This window comes from Anguilla anguilla, chromosome 17 (genome assembly GCF_013347855.1).
Source record: "Anguilla anguilla isolate fAngAng1 chromosome 17, fAngAng1.pri, whole genome shotgun sequence".
NCBI lineage: Eukaryota > Metazoa > Chordata > Actinopteri > Anguilliformes > Anguillidae > Anguilla > Anguilla anguilla.
This window is the reverse complement of record NC_049217.1, coordinates 26,706,119-26,727,187: the sequence shown is the minus strand read 5'-3', so window position 1 is coordinate 26,727,187 and position 21,069 is coordinate 26,706,119. Positions and strand designations below refer to the sequence as shown.

The 21,069-nt window shown below is 45.3% G+C and overlaps 1 protein-coding gene across 3 annotated transcripts in view; it reads left to right on the top strand.

Annotated features, from left to right (window-relative positions):
• Positions 1 to 367: 367 nt before the first annotated feature.
• The window catches only part of col5a3a (collagen, type V, alpha 3a), a 75,864-nt gene continuing 55,162 nt past the window's right edge, over positions 368 to 21,069 (top strand). The window contains exon 1 of one of the 3 annotated variants that reach the window (XM_035397546.1): positions 368 to 664. In XM_035397546.1, the coding sequence (XP_035253437.1) occupies positions 589 to 664 (76 nt within the window). In that variant the 5' untranslated portion in view covers positions 368 to 588. Of the gene's footprint in view, positions 665 to 15,330; positions 15,538 to 21,069 lie in introns of those variants that run through there. The other 2 variants (XM_035397548.1, XM_035397547.1) reach the window with 2 other exon arrangements.

Here is a 21,069-nt window from a genome sequence, read left to right as displayed (position 1 = left end):
TCACATACAAAAACGAAAGTATAGAAAGCTCCACGTTATCAGACACGATTGGAAAAAAAGAAAAAAAGAATTGGAGGACCCGGGAGCAAATTTCGCAGCTCCGGTCTATAATCAGGGATGCAGTAGCTACCTAGACAGGGCCGTTATAAAGGTGTACCGGAGCACTCGCCAGAAAGCAGCGCGTGATTTATGACATCTGTCCTCTGGAGGCACCGTTTCTCATCTGTTACCCCAAGTGGCGAGATACCGTCCCAGGGGAGGGGAGGGAAGAGAGAGAGAGAGAGAGAGAGAGAGAGAGCGAGGGAGGGAGGGGAAAAGAGAGAGGAGGGAGGGAGGGAGAGAGAGTATGAGATAGGGGGACACTGAATGAGAGGGTGAGGATCTTTTAACCAAAAAAAAAAAAACTTGCAGCAAGAAGCTTTTCGCCCAGGGGATCCCTCAATCCGGGTTTGCAAGCGCGCGCGGTGCAGGTTCTGCCTCCCTCTCCCACGCATGGCAGCTGAGTTCAAGAGCTGAAAAGTTTCTCTCCGACCACAAAGTGAGTGTGTCCAAGCAGAGCGAGGCGGACGGTGCTTTTTCCTCCGAAAGATGGACTGGTGGAACGGAAGATTACGGCTGCTTCTCCTCATCACTCTTCACGCGATGGCGACGACGACAAGAGCTGGTAAATTATCACTTATCCAAAACAACCTGTCCGTAAATTATAATGTCTCGCGCACAAACCGGGGGTTGAAAGAATGATTTCCATTATGTATTTTTCATTTATTGCGATTGCATTTTAATTGTCTTTCCCATGAGAAGCACGTTTCCCCAATTTACAATTTATAACAAATGTAATTTTACAACTGACTCATCTGAAGTAATTAAATATTTATTGAACAGCCAATTTATATTATGTGTATTCTCAGTGTTGCATTTTTTTTTCACCACAAATTTTGCGGTATCTGACGACCTGTGCCGTCAAAGACAATCTTTTGTCATGGTCAGGCTAGCGATACTGCTGGTTTAAACTTGTTCAAGGAGTAGCTTCAGGTCTGGATTAGTCTGCGAGCACTGGCGTTAATGCGCTTTCCGAATCCCAGAGTGGGAGCACTGATTAATTTTTCTCATAAGAGTCATAGTTACTCACCTTGCTGATGTTGTTTGGTTTCTTACTTTTTTGTATAACAGTTGATTGGATTGCAATAGTGAAATTCAGTTTTAAAACTAATGAATGATATTACCAGTCACAACAGAGTTACCAGCAAGAATTAGAAGTCGCACTGTGTCAGGCTGAACTAAGTATTGCACACGTGGTGATTTATGATAATCCTGATTAGACCCCCCCCCCGCACACAAATTTGGGTACTTATACTTTAATGCTTAAATATTCGTTTATTTTTACTATTTATTTGTGGACACGATTGTTTGGTCCCTGGTCGCTTTAAGGAGAAATTGTCGTTTTGAAATGCAACTTTAGTAGGCTAAACGTTATGATATTTGTTATTCGGACCTTCCGCACGCACGCACGCACGCAAGCACACGCGTTCCCGCTCATACGCACACTAAACGCCACTTTACAGAAGGACGCCTCAAGCGATCCGACTCGTTCCACATAGCTGTGTCTCCCCACAGTCTCTGGCGCAAAGGCAGATTCCATCAGGACCCTGCTGATGGATGGCAGAAAAAAAATGCGCCAAGGATTCTGAGGGACGCTGCGAATCTGTGATGTCATGCCACTGTGTGCTCGCGACCCGTTGTCGGTTTGCTGTGAAACGGTTTCACGTTGGCTTGTGAAAACGGTAAATGGACAAACACTGGCGGACGGCAAAGGGTTGGAACCACACGCAGGTCAAGTTTTTTTTTTTTTGATGGAGAGCAGAACTTCTTGAAATACCTATAGCGGTAGTTGGTTAACTTTATAAGTCATGTAAGAAATTTTTTATATGTGGTTTATTTCCAATTTTTAAAAAAAAACTTCAGAATGCAATGACATCATAACGTGTCAATCAGCCTGAGAGCATGTTCATGTCTATGCTGTCCTGTGGGAAACCACTCCCATGATTCAATAAGGAAGCCTACTTCACAGGCAAACTCAAATTTTCCCAACTTGGTGTGGGTTGTTGAGTCTTTTTCTGGAAAGTCTCTTGCATGTATCAGAGCCCATATTACCCTTCCCTTGTACATCGGTATTTGGCAGCACTGTGCCTGAAATTACAACAACAGGCTTTTAAACAATAATTTAGTTTTTTTTTTTTTTTAAATTAAAACAGCACAAACACAAACTAGCACCTGCAAAATGCAGCAGTCCTTTTGATCTACAGTACGTATCTTCTTCCAAGCCAAAGTATCTACATGCAGCGAAGTGCTGAGATCTCTAAAAATAGCCTGATTGCAAATAAAAAACACACTATATGCAGTGTCAAGATTACATTAAAAAAAGATGTGTTGTTTTAGCAATAGCAGTGCATACTGATCCACTGCACCACATACGTACCATACAGACTCTGCAATGCTACCTCTCATCACCCTGCGAACGTGCTGCAGTTGGGACATGGGCAACTGTTGCCACAGCAACCGGGCTGGCGACGTCTCTCGTTGCGATCCCTCTTAAGAGTTAATATCGAGTCAGATTTGAGGGGGCCATCTTTTTTTTTTTTTTCTCTGCACCCGCGTCCAGCTCCTCTGTGCAGGCCAGCGGGACCCCCTCTTTCAACTTCAAAAACCAAACAGGGCGGGAGAACGGGACCGCGTAACACAAACACATTTACAGATACACCACTGCCCCCCCCCCCCCCCCCACACACACACACTTTAGAGCGCCACAAGCACTTCCTGCCTGATCTCATTGTGTAGCAGCGCACTCAATCAATCCGTCAATCAAATTTTATTTATATGTCGTATTTCACAGGAATTGTCAACAAAAAAAAAAAGCGCTTCACAGACAACCCCTGGCCTAAACGCCCGCCACAGGAACAAGCCTAAAGCAACAAGTGCCAAGGAAAAACTCCCTGTGGCAGATGAGAGGAAACCTTGGAAAGGAACCAGGCTCAAGGGGGAAAACCCATCCTCCTCTGGTCGGCTCAGGGCGTAGATACCCCCGTAGACACCACTCGTACGGTGCCCCCACCATGTACACAGCAGGGCAATGACAGGAGCACTTAAGCTATGGAGTAAAATGATTTCAATCCTGGCTGGTCCCTGCTTAATTACCTCATCAGCAGTGAATGAACGCTCAAGTGGCTCGATCCAAACAAAGCTCCTCTAACGTGAGCACAGACACTGCACGATTGTTGCAGGTTCGAGGCCAGGCTATGCCTCCTTAAGCAGAGCATGGGTCTACAGTGTAGGGACACAGTGTGCCCAGTCTCATCAGGGGCATTGGTGGAGGGGGGATGGGGCGGGGTTAAGTTGGGTTACTGTCGCAGTAGTTCCTCCAGGTTGACACGCTATGCACCCGCAGTTTTACCCAACCTGTTCTGGCGAGCGAGGGATGTGAATTTGCTTTTGCTCCGATTGGTGCGTGCGGCCTGTGTGTGGCCTGTGTGCGGAAGGTCACGCCACTGCCTTGCGTGTGCTTCCGCTGTGGGGGTGTGTGGCACAGATTGAGGAACTGCCGACCCCCCCAGGTCCTAGACCAGTCCGTTCGGTCGAACGCCGGCTCAAGCTTACTCATCTCCGCCAGCTGTGGTGCTTATGGATTTGTTGGTGGACTTAGGCAAGTGGCGAGGTCAAAGGTCAGGAAGAGAGCCAGCACCTCATCTTGCTGTGAAATACCGAACTTTAAACGCGAGGCTCTGTGATTCTGCACTTTCGTGTCAGTGGTTATTTACAACCCAATTTCAGTGACTGTAGTAATTAGCAGTGCCATTTCAGTGACTGTAGTAATTAGCAGTGCCATTTCAGTCACTGTAGTAATTAGCAGTGCCATTTCAGTGACTGTAGTAATTAGCAGTGCCATTTCAGTCACTGTAGTAATTAGCAGTGCCATTTCAGTGACTGTAGTAATTAGCAGTGCCATTTCAGTCACTGTAGTAATTAGCAGTGCCATTTCAGTGACTGTAGTAATTAGCAGTGCCATTTCAGTCACTGTAGTAATTAGCAGTGCCATTTCAGTGACTGTAGTAATTAGCAGTGCCATTTCAGTGACTGTAGTAATTAGCAGTGCCATTTCAGTGACTGTAGTAATTAGCAGTGCCATTTCAGTGACTGCGATGACCAGCAGTTCATTTTCCGTATCCTTGGTGGTTTAGCACACCATTTCAGTTTCTTCAGCATTGTGCACTTAAACCCCGCTTTAGGACTTTAATACTTTGGCACAAGTTTTCTCATACTCTACTGTATATTTATTTTGGTTAAAGGTTTTGCTGCAATTATGGATTTAAGTAATGTCCTTGCATACCAAAAGACTGCACAACATTTAATTAAGGTAGACTAGTAGGTTTTCTTACTGTACCTGAAACTAATTTGCAAGAGTTAGACAGTTTGGCACCTGGTTTAGGAGCTGGGCAATGTCATCAATTCGCACAAGCTCCTGCATGTGCTGGTTGGAGATTGTGTTCTTGTAAAGTGATGTAATGATCTTGTTTGAAGTGTTCTGTAAGGTTGCACTATTGCAGCTGCATGTTGCAGTGTTCAGTGAGAGCCATACTTCACTGAGGTCGGAAACACTCCGCTCAAATGTCACCCCTTTGGCGTAAGAATGCAACTTAAACCATTTAAGGTGTAAGGTCACAAATATGTGATTAGAATGTTCTTTACTGAACATTCTTATGCCAATGTCACAATCACTACTGGTAATTGAAAGCAATGGAGTCAGAGAATGGTGACTTTTGAAAAATCATTCCAAAAAACCTAATCTTCAAAAGGTTAAATTATTCAAATAAATCCAGGTACCACGTGCTTGATTTAATTTTTTTTTTTTGGGGGGGGGATACTCTCAGAAATTCCAAAAACCATTCCAAAAAAAAGGGTTAGAATTCTCCGAAAACCAAATCACATCCAATGGCACATCTATGTGCAGGCAGTTCTTTTAACCAGGCAGGTGCGTTTGTGAAGAAGTACTACAGCACACCGATGATATAATCAGAGTTCCCCACAACCCCCCCCCCCCCCCCCCCCTCCCCATGAATCGAAGGGAGCTCTTCAGGGCAATGCACTGGCTATGCTATATTTTAAAGGAGGAGGAGTTCACAGGGTTCTGGGTTGGATCGTGTAAAGATTAGCACCCCCTTGGGGCCCGGCTGAAACATTGCAGATATGTATGTCTGCCTCGCTGGTACTCGGTGTTTGAAACACGATAAGTGAAGTTATTAGGAATGCGTCTCCAGCAGGCAAGGCTGTACAGGAATATGACCTCTGGGAATCCTACGGCGACTCAGAGACAGTGTCAGGGTGCCTGAGAACACTGCAGGCTGCAGTGTGCTCTGCTGGGTGCGTGGTGGGTGCAGTGTGAGGTGCAGTTTAAGGGTAATCATGCTGGATACAGTGTGGGGTTTACAGTGGAGAGTGCAGTGTGGGGTTTACAGTGGGGAGTGCAGTGTGGGGGTTACAGTGTGGGGTTTATAGTGGGGAGTGCAGTGTGGAGGTTACAGTGTGGGGTTTATAGTGGTGAGTGCAGTGTGGGGTTTACATTGGGGAGTGCAGTGTGGGTTGCAGTGTGGGGTTTATAGTGGGGAGTGCAGTGTGGGTTGCAGTGTGGAGTGCAGTGTGGGGCTTACAGTGGGGAGTGCAGTGTGGAGGTTACAGTGGGGAGTGCAGTGTGGGTTGCAGTGTGGGGTTTACAGTGGGGAGTGCAGTGTGGGGGTTACAGTGGGGAGTGCAGTGTGGGTTGCAGTGTGGGGTTTACAGTGGGGAGTGCAGTGTGGGGGTTATAGTGTGGGGTTTACAGTGGGGAGTGCAGTGTGGGGGTTATAGTGTGGGGTTTACAGTGGGGAGTGCAGTGTGGAGGTTACAGTGTGGGGTTTATAGTGGGGAGTGCAGTGTGGGTTACAGTGGGGAGTGCAGTGTGGGGTTTACAGTGGGTAGTGCAGTGTGGGGCTTACAGTGGGGAGTGCAGTGTGGGTTGCAGTGTGGGGTTTACAGTGGGGAGTGCAGTGTGGGGGTTATAGTGTGGGGTTTACAGTGGGGAGTGCAGTGTGGGGGTTATAGTGTGGGGTTTACAGTGGGGAGTGCAGTGTGGGGGTTATAGTGTGGGGTTTACAGTGGGGAGTGCAGTGTGGGGGTTACAGTGGGGAGTGCAGTGTGGGGGTTATAGTGTGGGGTTTATAGTGGGGAGTGTGTACAGTGAGGGTTACATTAGCATGCTTGACCGTTCCTCCTGTCCTACCCAGCTTTTTTTGTTCCTTTCATCCATGTGTCAAACTGAGCTTCAGAGCTCCAAACGCCCACACACCACCCCAGCATGCCCTGCACTGTTTGTGTGTGTGTGTGTGTGTGTGTGTGCATGTGTGTATGTTTGTATGCAACGCGTGAGAAAGATAAGTTTGAAGAAAAAGGGCCAGACAGACACACATATGCACACACACACACATACATGGCATGCACACTAAAGCTCACACAATGGCAAACACACACACACACCCACATGTGGCACACACACATACACGTGGCGCACACACGTATACATACACATGGTGCACACACACACACACACACATACACACATACACGTGGTACACAGTCACGTGGCACACACACCCACAGACACACACACACGCACACACACACACACACACTCACACATAAAAAGCATTCTCTCATTCAGACTTCATGATCCCTTGTCTCCTCTCTTTCCCTCTGTTCTTTAATTCTTTTCTTGTTCTTGTTCAGACGCTCCGGAAGGCTGGGGAGGGGGGGGGGGGGGGGGGGCGGTATGAGGGGGTGTGTTTGCTTTTCATCTGCTGACTCCCCCTGGCTCCCCTCCTCCAGCAGGGTGGTTGGGGGCGGGCGGGGGGCGGGCGGGGGGGGGGGGGGGTTCGCCAGGGGGTGCGCCGCCGCTGCGCGGGTCTCGCTGAGACTCCGTATCGGAGCGCGGGAACGCTCGCTCGCCTTTGATCCGCTGACAAATTAGGCGAAAACAGAAATAAATGTAAGAGCGGGGGACCGAACGGACTGGAGGGCGACGGAGGAGGGGGGGGGGGGGGGGCAGGGAAGGCTGCAGAGGTGCGTCAGCCAGATGGTTCTCCTTTCTCAGGGTGACGTTCGGCGCTCACTCACGTTCTGTCAGGATTAAGAATACTGCAGCGGTCTTTAAATACACACGATGCTCAGTGCCCTCTCGGACACCTTTAATGAACATCTGGCCTCCAGAAGTGACCGCCGTCCGCCCCGCTGCCTCCTCAGCTAGCCAATCACAGCCTTAGTTACACTCTCTGAGGGAGTCTGCTTTTCAGCCTTACAGTGCAAACTCACTGCAACCTGCATGCTCACTGCAGCCAGACCTGACGGTGCAAACTCACTGCAACCTGCATGCTCACTGCAGCCAGACCTGACGGTGCAAACTCACTGCAACCTGCATGCTCACTGCAGCCAGACCTGACGGTGCAAACGCACTGCAACCTGCATGCTTACTGCAACCAGGCCTTACGGTGCAAAGTCACTGCGACCTGCATGCTCACTGCAACCAGACCTGACGGTGCAAACTCACTGCAACCTGCATGCTCACTGCAACCAGGCCTTACGGTGCAAAGTCACTGCGACCTGCATGCTCACTGCAGCCAGACCTGACGGTGCAAACTCACTGCAACCTGCATGCTCACTGCAACCAGGCCTTACGGTGCAAAGTCACTGCGACCTGCATGCTCACTGCAACCAGGCCTTACGGTGCAAAGTCACTGCGACCTGCATGCTCACTGCAACCCAGGCTTTACAGTGCAAACTCACTGCAACCTGCATGCTTACTGCAACCAGGCCTTACGGTGTAAAGTCACTGCAACCCGCATGCTCACTGCAGCCAGGCCTTACAGTGGATGTGGTGTAGAGGCAGTGTGCATGTAGTATAGTGTAGAGACAGTGTGCATGTCGTGTAGTGTGCATGTAGTGTAGTGTAGAGACAGTGTGCATGTAGTGTAGTATAGAGACAGAGTGCATGTAGTGTAGTGTAGAGACAGTGTGTATGTAATGTAGTGTAGAGACTGTGCATGTAGTATAGTGTAGAGACAGTGTGCATGAGGAACAGCAGGGTGAGCTCTGGTCAGTAGGACAGTCTGGCCCTCATACAGTGAGCAAACAACAGCAGAACAAACTGTTGAAAGAGAGGAATGTGAACTGCTGCATGTTAAAACTATGCGCACGCACGCACGCACGCACGCATGCACGCACGCACGCACGCACGCACATGCATTCTGAGATTCCAAACCACACGACGGATGGATTTACTATGCTATGATAACTTTAGCAAATATACACCATAAAAACCTGATGAGCTAATATCCGTTCCCTCAAAAGCCACCTCTTTCTCTCTCTCTCTCTCGTTCTCTTATTTTCTATGTTGCCGAACGATAGGTGAATTTACAGCTTTACATACAATGAAAAATAAGACAGAATAACATTACTTATCAAATTAATCCCATAAAGTAACTATAAATAACTGATGACACATCCAAATGAAAATGGTGAAATAATGATTAATGAAGAGTCATTCACTGACCCTCAGTTTGTGTACCGTCAGAAAAAGGGGTACAAAAGGGGTCTGTTTTTGTTCTCATAGGTACGATCTGTGTTAATGTTCCCTTGCTGGGTCATATTTGTACCGTAGAATACTAATCTAAAAGGGTAAGAGGTAGAATGAACATACCTTTTAGAGTACTGCCCCAGTGCTGCTAGAGATACGATATCTGGCAGTAGCGTGTGGCTGAGTACAGTATTGTGCCTCCAATGCTACACAGTTTTTCTTTCCCCTAATAAAGGGGAGCTTTCGGTGATTTTGAGGATCGCATATTTGTACATTATTTCTCACAGCTTGTAAGGACCTGCAGCTCTGTTTTCACTGCTCCCAGACTGCAGCAGGAGCAACCTGTTCACTCTCTCTCTCTCTCTCTTTCTCTCTCTCTCTCTCTCTCTCTCTCTCTCTCTCTCTCTCTCTCTCTCTCTCTCTCTCACGTACACTCCATCTCTCTCTTCTCTCTCTTTCACACACTCACAATTTAAATTCAAGTTGCTTTATTGGCATTAAATACAAATGTAATTATTGCCAAAGCATACATATATCACTTTCTCTCTCTGTATGTCACACACACACACTTTTTCTCTCTCTCTTTTCATCTCTCACTCACTACTCACGCATATTTTCTATCTGTTTTGCTCTCTCTTTTTGTCTGTCTTTATCCCCCTCTCTCTCTCTCTTTCACTCTCTCTCTCTCTCTGACACTCTCTCACTTGTTGTTGAGTAACAAATTAATTCAGAAAGTAAAAAAAAAAAAAGAAAGATGGAGATTCCAAGTGGTCTCCCACACGACTGCTGGGGTAAGCTCTGCCAAAAGACTCAGAGCAAGTTTATCCCAAATGCCAATCAAACAGGCCAAATGACTGTAAGTTCACATTCCACCAACAGAAAACGTTGTTGTGTTTCCGCGTCAGCGTGAAGTGCTTCATTTCCCAGTCTCAAGCAGACGACATCCTGCTTTAGACAGATCAGTCTGGGGCTGGACCTGGCGCTGCGCCGGTAAACCTGCATCAACAGGAACTTGATCTGAGGAGCTTTTCTGAATTCCGAATTTTCATAATTCCGAGTGAACGATGGGTAGTTTTAGGGCACGGGCACAGTGAATTCTGGGTGGTTTTAAGCAAGTCGAGCCAGGCCTTGATGCTGAGCTGTCATCACCGAGCTGCCGTTTAGTGTTTGGCTCCACGTAGCTATACTGCCCTACAAAGAATAACTGCAGTAACTACGCAAAGGGTCAAACTGAGAAAAATGACTTTAAAGTGTTTTAACTGGCCAGCCAAATGGGTTATAGGTATGTAAGTGATATTGCACTAATTGTACATGTATTCATGAGGTCATTTTTGACGGCTGGCCAGTTAAAACACTTTAAAGCCATTTTTCTCAGTTTTACCCTTTGTGTCGTTACTGCAGTTAGGCTTTGTAGGGCAGTGTAAAGTTCCAATATATCCATATCCCAGTGATGAGAACTGCCTATGTCTAACTCCCGAAATCAGAATATTGATCATGTAGCACTCTTGCCTTGGCTATTTCCAGCTTTGCAAAGTGTGTGAGAATGTTTCGAGTGCAGACTTGGGGGAAAGGGGAACATTTAGGGAATTTCAATTACTTTCAAATGTTGTTTTATATTTGCAAATACAAGATATTTGTAGCGTACATATTTGAAAGTAATTAGCAATTTGTTTTAAAAAATTAAGTGTCACTGAAATTTTATATATTTTAACCCTTTAAGGTGTAAGGTTGCAAATATGTTATTAGAATGTTCTGAAGTGAACATTCTAAATGCTGATGTAACAATCACCACTGGTGATTGAAAGCAATGGAGTTCTAGAACACTGACTTATAATTATGAAAAAAACACTCAAAAATCCTACTGTTCAAAGGGTTGAATAGTTCATTCAAATCAGTCCAGGTACAAAAAAATACTTGACATTTTTTTGGGGTGTACTCTCATAAATTCAGTGCCTTTATGTGCCAATCAATGATCATCATTGATCATCATTAGCCTCATTAATTCCCCCCCCCCCCTTGTTCTACCCAGATGGGCTTGTGCTCTGCATCCTCCTCTGTTAATCTGAGAGAGCAGAGTCAAGCGTGTGCTGCTTCTTATCACTCCTTAGTCCACCGGTTGGTCGCAGACAGACATTGAGCTGGAGGAGGAAACTTCACGCACAACCTGTACAGCAGTGGTTCCCAATCCTGTTCCTGGAGATCCATTGTCCTATTGGTTTGCACTCCAACCATAACAAAGCGCACCTCATTCGACAGCTAGAGTTCTACCGTCCTGTAGGTTTTCACTCCAACCATAACAAAGCGCACCTCATTCAACAGCTAGAGATCTACCGTCCTGTAGGTTTTCACTCCAACCCTAACAAAGCGCTCCCCATTCAACAGCTAGAGTTCTACTGTCCTGTAGGTTTTCACTCCAACCCTAACAAAGCGCTCCCCATTCAACAGCTAGAGCTCTCTTTTGAGCTGCTAATCAGTAGAATCAGGTGTGCCGAAGTAGGGTTACAATGAAAACCTGTAGTATCTCCAGGACCAGGGTTGGGAACCACTGCTGTACTGGCAGACGGGGGGACCCCCTAATTGACCAACTGAGGTGGTGACCAGTGCAAGATGTGACCCACTGACCAAAATCCCTGCCTCCCCTGGCAATGCTGCAGCCAATGACATGCCATCCCGTTGGGCTGACAGTCGCGGTTGGTCCAAGCGAATTTCAGGGCTGATCAGAGCATGGGACTGGGTGACCCTGCAGACCTCCCCAATCCCCTCCTCCACCCCCCCCCCCCCCCAATTTCCTTATTTCCTACTTTAATAACAGACCTGCCCTAGTGTCAGTGCACACAGCTTAGCCTTCATCCACACTTGCATCACTAATCAGGAAAATAAGCTGCTTGGCAGTTAGAACTGTTTTTCTGAATTTATGGATGAGGAAATGAGTCAGCGAGCTTTTATAGGCTGTGAGGTCACATCTTATGTTTCGGAAATAGCAAAAATGGCAGCTGGTAGACCACGTTCTATTTCATTTATTTTACATTTGGACAAACGGTGTTCATGCAAACGTTTCAGGGGCTCAGCTTTCATCAGCACAAGCAGCCCTGAAAATACAAAACATTTATTTTCATATGCAAATATTTTAGCAGATTTGACCCGGGTCTAGATGGGTGATCTCTGAAGACAGGTTGTCAGAATGTGGGACTGTGTTGATTACTGTAAGGTGTGATTTCCTAAAGCAAATTTATAGAAGGTGTATAAAAATGGCCACCTCGTAATTTAGTTTAGGTCACACACTGGGTCTGAGGGGCTCTCCACCTTCACCCCCCCCCCCCCCCCCCCAATTTTGGGTCCTTTTGTTCCCCCTCTCTCCGCCTCACTGCTCCTGTTGTCCAAATCAGCTATGTCCCAGGACCCTGGAGGTCAGAGGTCAGGGCAGGAGTGATTTAATTAAGTTCTGCCTTCTGATTGAAAAGGGGGTGGGGGTGGGGGGCAGGGTGGTCAAGTGTCACCATCTCCAGCCATTTCTTAAAAATAAATAAATAAATAAATAAATAGCCCTTTAAGTTCATGTCTGCATTTTCACCTCTGATCGTATTATACTGCATGAGTACACACACACACATGCACACAAAATAATACCCAAGCATTCAAACACTCACAATCATGCATGGTTACAGTGTGCTATGTGTGTGGGTGATGATATTAAATAGTGAAACAGTGTTAGCCTACAATACATCGTAACTGGTGAAATGGTGTTGTGCGTGTGTGGATGATCATAGTAACTGATGAAATGGTGTTAGCCTATGTGGATGATCATAGTAACTGATGAAATGGTGTTAGCCTATGTGGATGATCATAGTAACTGATTAAATGGTGTTAGCCTATGTGGATTATCATAGTAACTGATGAAATGGTGTTAGCCTATGTGGATGATCATAGTAACTGATGAAATGGTGTTAGCCTATGTGGATGACAGCAGTAAATAGCGAAACGGTGTTCTGTGCGTGTGGATTGCTGTGCATGGCAGCTGTGCTTCGTGTTGATACATGTGTGGAGTTTGGGGAGCTGTGTGCTTTTCCGAACCCACTTGCATTCCTGACCTCAGTGATCTGAAAATCCCTCAGTCTGAGGCCTGATTGTATGTAAACAGTGTGGCATTGTTACTTTAGTCAGGAGGGACTAGTTGTAGGAGGAAAGCTCAGTAATATCACTGGGACCTGGAGTTTAGCCTTATCACTGGGACAAAAAAATACGGTTCAATATTGCACTGCAGTAGAATGTAGCATGATCACTGGGACAAAGAGCGTCTAATATAGCACTGCGATAGAACATACCATTATCGCCAAGAGCGAGTTTAGTCTAGTGGTGAGGGAGTGTTGAGTATAGTCATACAGAGCATGTTCAGTAATATCATTCACATTGTTTTAGTACATCTTTGCGGATTGGGATTTTTTTTTTAAATTTTTTTTAATTGGGTATAAAAACTACAGGCAACAGTGCGTCCCAGAGTACACTCCTGTACATGTGTTAGTTTGAATTTTACATCAAGCATTTTAATCATTATCATGATTTTACCTTTGCGTACAAGAAGACTATATAAGTGAATTTTCCTGTTTCTAGCTTTTCCCCAGACAGTTCACTGCAGCAAAAGTAAACGAGCAAATGGTGGCACAGGAGGTCTCAGGAGCGCATTTGTTTAATTCTTGCTAATTTCCTGACCAATGATTTGTTGTTAAAACCATTAAAAGCTTAATATTTTGCTATTTTGGGCTTGGCCCATTTTTTTGCCCAGGAGTGTAAAACAAGTAAAAACGTACTAAAAACACTTGTTTCCCATGTCACCCTCAGTGGAAATAGAGGACAATGATATGCAGAACATAAAAATTATTAACAGAAGAAAAAAAGTGGCATAAGTTGCATAAGTTTGTGTGCAGCGAGTGTGCACATCACATTACATTTATTTAGCAGACGCTTTCACGCAAAGCGACAAGTGCATATTGCGGTCATTGGAACAACTAAAAAAAAAAACAGGTTCAGTAATGTGTGTACCCATACCCAGTCTGAAAAGGAAAAAAAGAAAGAAAAATGATACCCAGCCTACTGCCTAAAAGGGCTTTTTCAATTTCTTCCAGGGATGAGATTCCTCTGACCTCCTCACTAAAAATGTTTATGTATTCAAGATTATCATTTAGAGCGCTTTTTACAAGCCTTGTTCTGGTGTTGGCTCAGGTAAGATATACAGCACTAAGGTAGATACAAGTGGCACTGGCTCAGCTAAAACAGATCCAGATAATCGCAGGTGATGCTAGCTCAGATAAGGTGTATCGAGGAAGATCCAGGTGTTTTTGGCTCGGTGAAGGTAAATCCAGGTGTCATTAGCTCTGGTAAGGCAGGCACAGTGTTTATATGTTTGATTGTGAGACAGGCCCGGACAGCATTGGGGGGGGGGGGGGGGGGGGGGGCAGATTCGACCAAGCTGTGTATACAAGTTCTGTAACCATGGACACAACTGAGAAGACCTAAACAAGTCTCCATTACTCATCTGTAATATACACATTATTACATTACAGGCATTTAGCAGACTCTCTTATCCTGAGCGACTTACCACAAGTTTACTTTTTACATAGCATTTACACTGTATCCAATTATACAGTTGCATATACTTTCTGCCAGGAGAGATGTTACTAAGTACTGACTGACAAGTTGCCCAAACTTTTGAATACCACTGTGTGTGTGTGTGTGCGTGCGTGCGTGTTTGTGTGTATAAAATGACTGAATTATTATTTCAGTCAAACAATACTGTGACCTCTGATCCTTAATGTGCAGTAGTTCCATTGATTAATGATATTTCTGCTGTATAAGTCTTTGATTAAGTAATTATTTTGGGCTTTCAGTTAATTCAGCCAGTGAGCGACACAAGAATTAGCAGTTTCTTATTATTTTTTCCATGAACAGGAAGCAGAGTGGCTAAATGAACATTTCCCACAACCTGTTTAGAATATTTGGAACTGCAAAGAGTAAAACAGACACTGGAAATTAAATTAGTTTGTTTTTTCAGTTTATTAGAAGAGAGCTCAAATAAGGAGTCACTTTGTTCAGACCTTAGATGAGGCTTGCATAAAGATTGCATCACCATAACCCAGAAATGAAAGAAAAATTGCAGCTTCAAAAGAAGAGCATTACATTACATTACATTACATTACAGGCATTTGGCAGACGCTCTTATCCAGAGCGACGTACAACAAAGTGTATAACCAAAACCAGGAACAAGTGTGTTGAAAACCCTAGAGGGAAGTACAGTTCCAAGTGCAGGGAACGACCGCGTAGTTTAACATGGACCCTATAGGTTAATCTTAAGAGCAGGTTATAGCCTATGTCAATAAAACAAACTTCAAGTCTTCTTCAGTATTCTCATCATGTTTTGTGTTTTCGTCATGTTTTATAAAACAAACCAAGACACTTATTTAACTGGGTTGACCATTAAGGATCGTAACTCAATGTCATATGTCTGGGTGTGGATTTGGTAATAACATGCATTTTGTTTCAGCAAAATATTGTCAGTTTTTAGTTAATGGGTAGATTATGTTTCATATTATCAACTGCACGTTGTGTATCGGTACAGGCCTGTGCTGGGTTACTGCCAGAGTATAGAATTAGTGTCGTCAGTGCTTTCATTCCCACTCTTCACCTGCTCTCCCTGTAACGACTGCTGCTGACGCGGTTCCGCGCTCACGCGCGCCAGGTCTGTGATGCCTGTCTGGAATAGCCTACGGAACAGTTTTCTTTTCCTCTCAAGTGTACCGCGTCACGCGTCTTTTATTAACTTCTCCCTGTGATAAATGGGCTACACCCGAAAGAAAGTTGGTGGATTGCATTTCACGCTCGTTTTCTTTCCGCAGTGAGGTGCAACGTTAGTTTACTTTGGACTTCCGTTGTCCGCCGTCAGCGTTGCGTTGACTTTCAATGTTCTCCTACATGTTGTGTTTTCATTTTAATTAGCCTAGCTATCCTGTGCTCGTTTTGCGTTTTGGGATCGGGGCCTTGGGTGCGCCTAAGTGAAACCTGCTTTTTTATGACCACCTCTCTTCACTAATGACGATTTGCTCTCTTCATTTTGTTGACTTGCGAACTTGAATTACTTATTGTAGACACCGGAGAGTCGCAGACGTTATGCTATTTGTAAATAGTTTGGAAAACATTCTATTTCCTTTTCACTAATTACAGTACACTCCCATCTTTGTTTAAGATTGTTGTGGTGAGCTGTGGACATAATGAAAGAGACATTTTGTTTACAGGAGGTGTTGTGGGAAAACATAACAAAACAAAACACACCCTTTGGCATGGTTGCGGTGGTGATGAAAATTTGATTTAGTATTGCCGTGGTTTGTGTAGCTGTTGTGGGAGGCCTACTGTCAATTAGTGGGCAGAGGAAGTAGTGCGAGGTATCTCTGGGTTCCATTTTGATTGGGGAAACTATCTTTTCGTGTAGGCCTGGCTGTAGCCGTGATGATACTGTGATTACGGAACAGTGGTACGGCATAAATGGTGCTACGCTAATATTGTGTGATTTAAATACAGGTGTACTGTATCTCACTGCAAATACTATTTTATTTGAGATATTCTGTCCATGGCATAGTTAATAGTGCTCCCTGTACTTTTGCCACATAGAAAGGTTTGAAATGAGGTACTAACACATTTCAATAAGAAAGACCCATCAGGGAAGGTTCAATCTGTAGCTAAGTTGCCTTTTATACTTTTGATTTATTTTAAGGCTCTGCAGTCTTCAGAAGTACCAAACGGTCAGAGGGTGAATTGAGGAAACTTTCTGGTTTTCAGGAAATTTAATATGTGTAGTTATGCATATTGTGGGATTATTTTCCGTGTGTGTGTATGTGTATATGTGTATATGTGTATATGTGTGTGTGTGTGTGCGCGTGCATGCATGCATATGTTCCCTGTTTAAATGTGTGGTCCTGTTTCATATTTATAGCGGTCTCTTGTTGCCTAACAGAGAGAGTTGTAAGCGGATACGAAGCATCAGTTTAAATAAGTACCTGATGTCTGTCTGAGACTCAGCCGGTTACTGCAGGCTGTCTGCTTTCCCTCTCTTCCTGTACAACACCGTCCCTCTCTCCTCCCTGCTCTCCTGTACAACACCATCTCTCTCCTCCCTGCTCTCCTGTACAACACCATCCCTCTCTCCACCCTGTTTTCCTGTACAACACAGTCCCTCTCTCCTCCCTGCTCTCCTGTACAACACCATCTCTCTCTCCTCCCTGCTCTCCTGTACAACACAGTCCCTCTCTCCACCCTGCTCTCTTGTACAACACAGTCCCTCTCTCCACCCTGCTCTCCTGTACAACACCGTTCCTCTCTCCACCCTGCTCTCCTGTACAACTCCATCTCTCTCTCCTCCCTGCTCTTACAACACAATCCCTCTCTCCACCCTGCTCTCCTGTACAACAGTCCCTCTCTCCACCCTGCTCTCCTATACAGCACAGCCTCTATTTTTTCCCAGCTTTCCTGCACTTGCACAGCGACATATTAGCCTTTGTTATTGGAGTAAAGGACAAAGTAGGTTCTGAACGTGGTGCATGGTGCACTTAGATGTTTTTGTTTTGGTGGTTTTTTTTCTTTTCTTGTTTCTCTCTCTCTCTCTCTCTGTCTCTCTCTCTCTCTCTCTCTCTCTCTCTTTCTTCCCCCCCCCCCGTGTATGTGCGAATGTTTGGTGGGAAGGGCTGAGAGTCTGACTGAATCTCTGTGACCTTTTCAGGGGGTATCAGTCATCCCTGCTGTATTTGTGCGAGGCAGGCATTGGCATTTGCCAGCTCCCCTCCTGAACTGCCACCTCCCCCTGACTCCTCCGCTTTGTGGAATTCTGGAATGAGCAGGGCTGGGGGGGCAGGGTGAATTTGGGACAGAGCCTGAATCAGAAGAGCTTAATGAGAGGACTTAATGCTGTCATTCAGTGTGCCCTGTTAGCCTGGTTTCTGTCTGGTTGCCGTGATGCTAAGACCTATCACTGTTTGCTAAAGAAGAGAAGGTCAACTCAGCAGTGGTCAGAGCTGCAGTGTGGGTCAGTGGTCAGATCAGCATTATGGAGCAGTGGTCAGAGCAGCAACATGGAGCAGTGGTCAGAGCAGCAGCATGGAGCAGTGGTCAGATCAGCAGTGTGGAGCAGGGGTCAGAGCAGCAGTGTGGAACAGTGGTCAGAGCAGCATTGTGGAGCAGTGGTCATAGCAGCAGTGTGAAGCAGTGGTCAGAGCAGCAGTGTGGTGGAGTGGTGAGAGCAGCAGTGTGGAGCAGTGGTCATAGCAGCAGTGTGGCACAGTAGTCAGAGCAGGAGTCTGGTGCAGTGGTCAGAGCAGCAGTATGGAGCAGTGGTGAGAGCAGCAGTGTGGAGCAGTGGGTACAGCAGTGTGTAACAGAGAACAGAGGCTTTAAAGCAGTTGTGGTGCTGGGCAAAGTACATGTGTCTTGCTCAGAAGTCTTCAGTTAAACAAAAGAATGCAATAAAATGTCATACTGTTGTTTCTTTGCAGGGAATTTGGTACTACCGGCAAACATGTTCCATCAACGCAACCTGTTTATATTCCACTTCTTTTATATGTTTCCACAAAACATGTAATTAAGTTTACCACAAAGGTCTATTCATAAAACTTTGACACTGGCCTGGGGGGGGGGGGGGTGTAAGTGTATGGCATAATTGGTGCAGTGCGTGCCGGAAACGAACAGAGTTTTAATCGCCGGCAACAAAGTGGCTGGCTTCTGTGCTCAGGGCAGGAGCGAGGCAGGGGTGGCGAACGCTGGAGCGGGCCTGCCAGATCCTGGCCCTGCGTGTGAACGCAGAGCATTTTTTGCGATGGTTGCGCGATTGTAAATAATGGTTGCATGATCTCGAAAAAAAAAAAAAAAAGAAGAAGCTGCAAATGAACTGAAAGACAAGCTGGCAGGGAATTTCTGTGAGATGAATATAAAAAAAAAATCTGCATTGGAATTTGGCGGTGTTATCGAGCCAGAGGCCTTGAAGACATGTGGCTGTGATGTGTGTGCAGTTTACTGAGAAAACGAGGTTTCGCTTAATTTGAAAATCGTGCAGTTGAAACCCAGTGTGTTGGGCTCTGTGATGAATTCAAGAATTCAGGGTTTGCTGGGTAGAATTTAGCCGGTGTCCATGATTAATCAAAAGATTTAAAGGGCAATTACCAATTTTGGAAAAAGAAAGGACAGTAACTGTCACTAATTACAAAAGGTCGAATGGTTTAATGGACAAATTAATCAGTGTTTTACGAATCACTAAAAACTATGTTTTGAGTGAAATGTAAATTCATTTTCTGAAAGACCCAAAAACAGGAAATGAAATCGATCGGCCCTAATGCTAACATCAGCCTGCTCCCTCTCAGGGTGTATCAGCGCAGATCTCTGACCACTGCCACAGGCCTGTGTATGTCTACAGTACTTAAAAGCAACATGCAGGCTACTCACCACTGGGCAGATTGCTTAAGATTCAAACCTTCAAATGCAAACAAATAGCTACGTGGTTTGAGACGTAAACATGCAGAGGTGTAATTTCGAGGGGAGACATCTTCTACGAGGACGGGAAAGTGGTCATCCTGTCATCGCAGGCATATGCCAGTGTGTAGCCGCTGATAACCTATAATTTTCAGTCATTCATCTCGTATAAGAGAAATGGCATTTTTAAATTCGAGGAGCAGTATCACTCATTCACTCATTCATTAAAGTACAGCATTGTGAGGACTGGGACCGAGTAATTAGCTGACACTGCAGCGAAAGTTAAGTGCGGAAAATAAAAAAGTAGCCGAGCTAGCCATGTTTAATACGTTTCTGCAACAGCAAGGCATGCAGTCACAGAAATATAAACATGCTTTTAATCCAAAGAGAAATATGTCAACGTCATTAGCTACTGTTGGGTAGCTAGCTGACGTTACATTCCTATCTCGTTAGCCACTGAGCGGGAGTGTAGGTCGGAATAGACCAACCTGGAGTGCTGTAGATATGTTTTTGGTGATTTACACCCCACCTAGCTGGACTCTGTTGACCACCCTCGCTTTACTGGATCTTGGATCACAAATGGATCACTGGATCACAAATTGTGTGGTCACAAATTAGGGGTGACATAGCTCAGGTGGTAAGAGCGGTTGTCTGGCAGTCGGAGGGTTGCCGGTTCGATCCCCCGCCCTGGGTGTGTCAAAGTGTCCTTGAGCAAGACACCTAAAACCCCTAATTGCTCCCAACGGGCTGATTGGTACCTTGCATGGCAGCCTTTCACCGTTGGTGTGTGTGTGTGTGTGTGAATGGGTGAATGAGAGGCATCAATTGTAAAGTGCTTTGGATAAAAGCGCTATATAAATGCAGTCAATTTACCAATTTACCAATTTGGGCAGAGTCGATGTGACTGGCTGCTGCCTCTGTCGGCGTGCCTATCTGTTGCTTGCCTTGTGACACCACCGCTGGACATAACGGTCTCCCATTGTTCTCATCTGATGTTCATTTAGATCTTAGAATGAACCGCACCAAACAAAACCGTGAAATAAAATGTGCGGTTTGGTCGTAAAGGTGAGGCACATCGCGGCAGACTGTCCGACCGTGGTGACTGAAAAAAAAAAACAGAAATACCTTCACACAGTACGAACTTTGAACTGCCCCGAAAAAACAGCCGTTGAAAAAGACTGACTCCGAAAAACATGGCCGGGCCAAAGAAGACTGACTGTGCTTACTGCTAGTAGTTTAAAAAAAATTTAGTTTATTTTAAATTTCTTTATTTTAAAGTGACTGAGCAATATTTCCTCTATTCATATATCTCCTTGACAATCATAAACTTGCCTTTATTTTAGGGGTTGCAAATAATTTGTTGCATGTATATTGCATCATTGATATATTTATTGCACAGTAGCTATACAATGAAGTCGTGTTTATAAAGCAGAAATTCTATCCAGTTAATTTTGACTGAGAGTGAGAAGAAAAAGAGAGAGAAAGGGAAGACGAAGATTTGATATTTTATTGAAATTCAGTGTTTCAGGTGGGGATTCAGTTAATTGCAGTGGATTTATATGTTATTATTTTGTTGTCTTTCCTTTATGTGTGAACAACATATTGAGCATGTAGCCTGTTCATATTCATGCATTTCAATTGAAAATGTAACTGAAGGAAGGAGAGGGAGAGAGACGGAGCATGGGGTTGGGGGTGGGGTGGGGTGGGGTGGGGGGGGGGGTGTTTACAGGGAAGAAAAGAAAGAGACCAAGAGGTTCCAAGACACCCTCCCCTGAAATTGCTGAAACAGGTGTCAGCTGTCAGGTGTGAATCTTGAAGCCCACGGGACTTTTTGGGTAGTCTCCGTAGGCCTGTCTATGTTGTAATAATACCCCCCGGTGACCACCTGCAGGCGTTATTGTGTTGGCCTGTCTGCT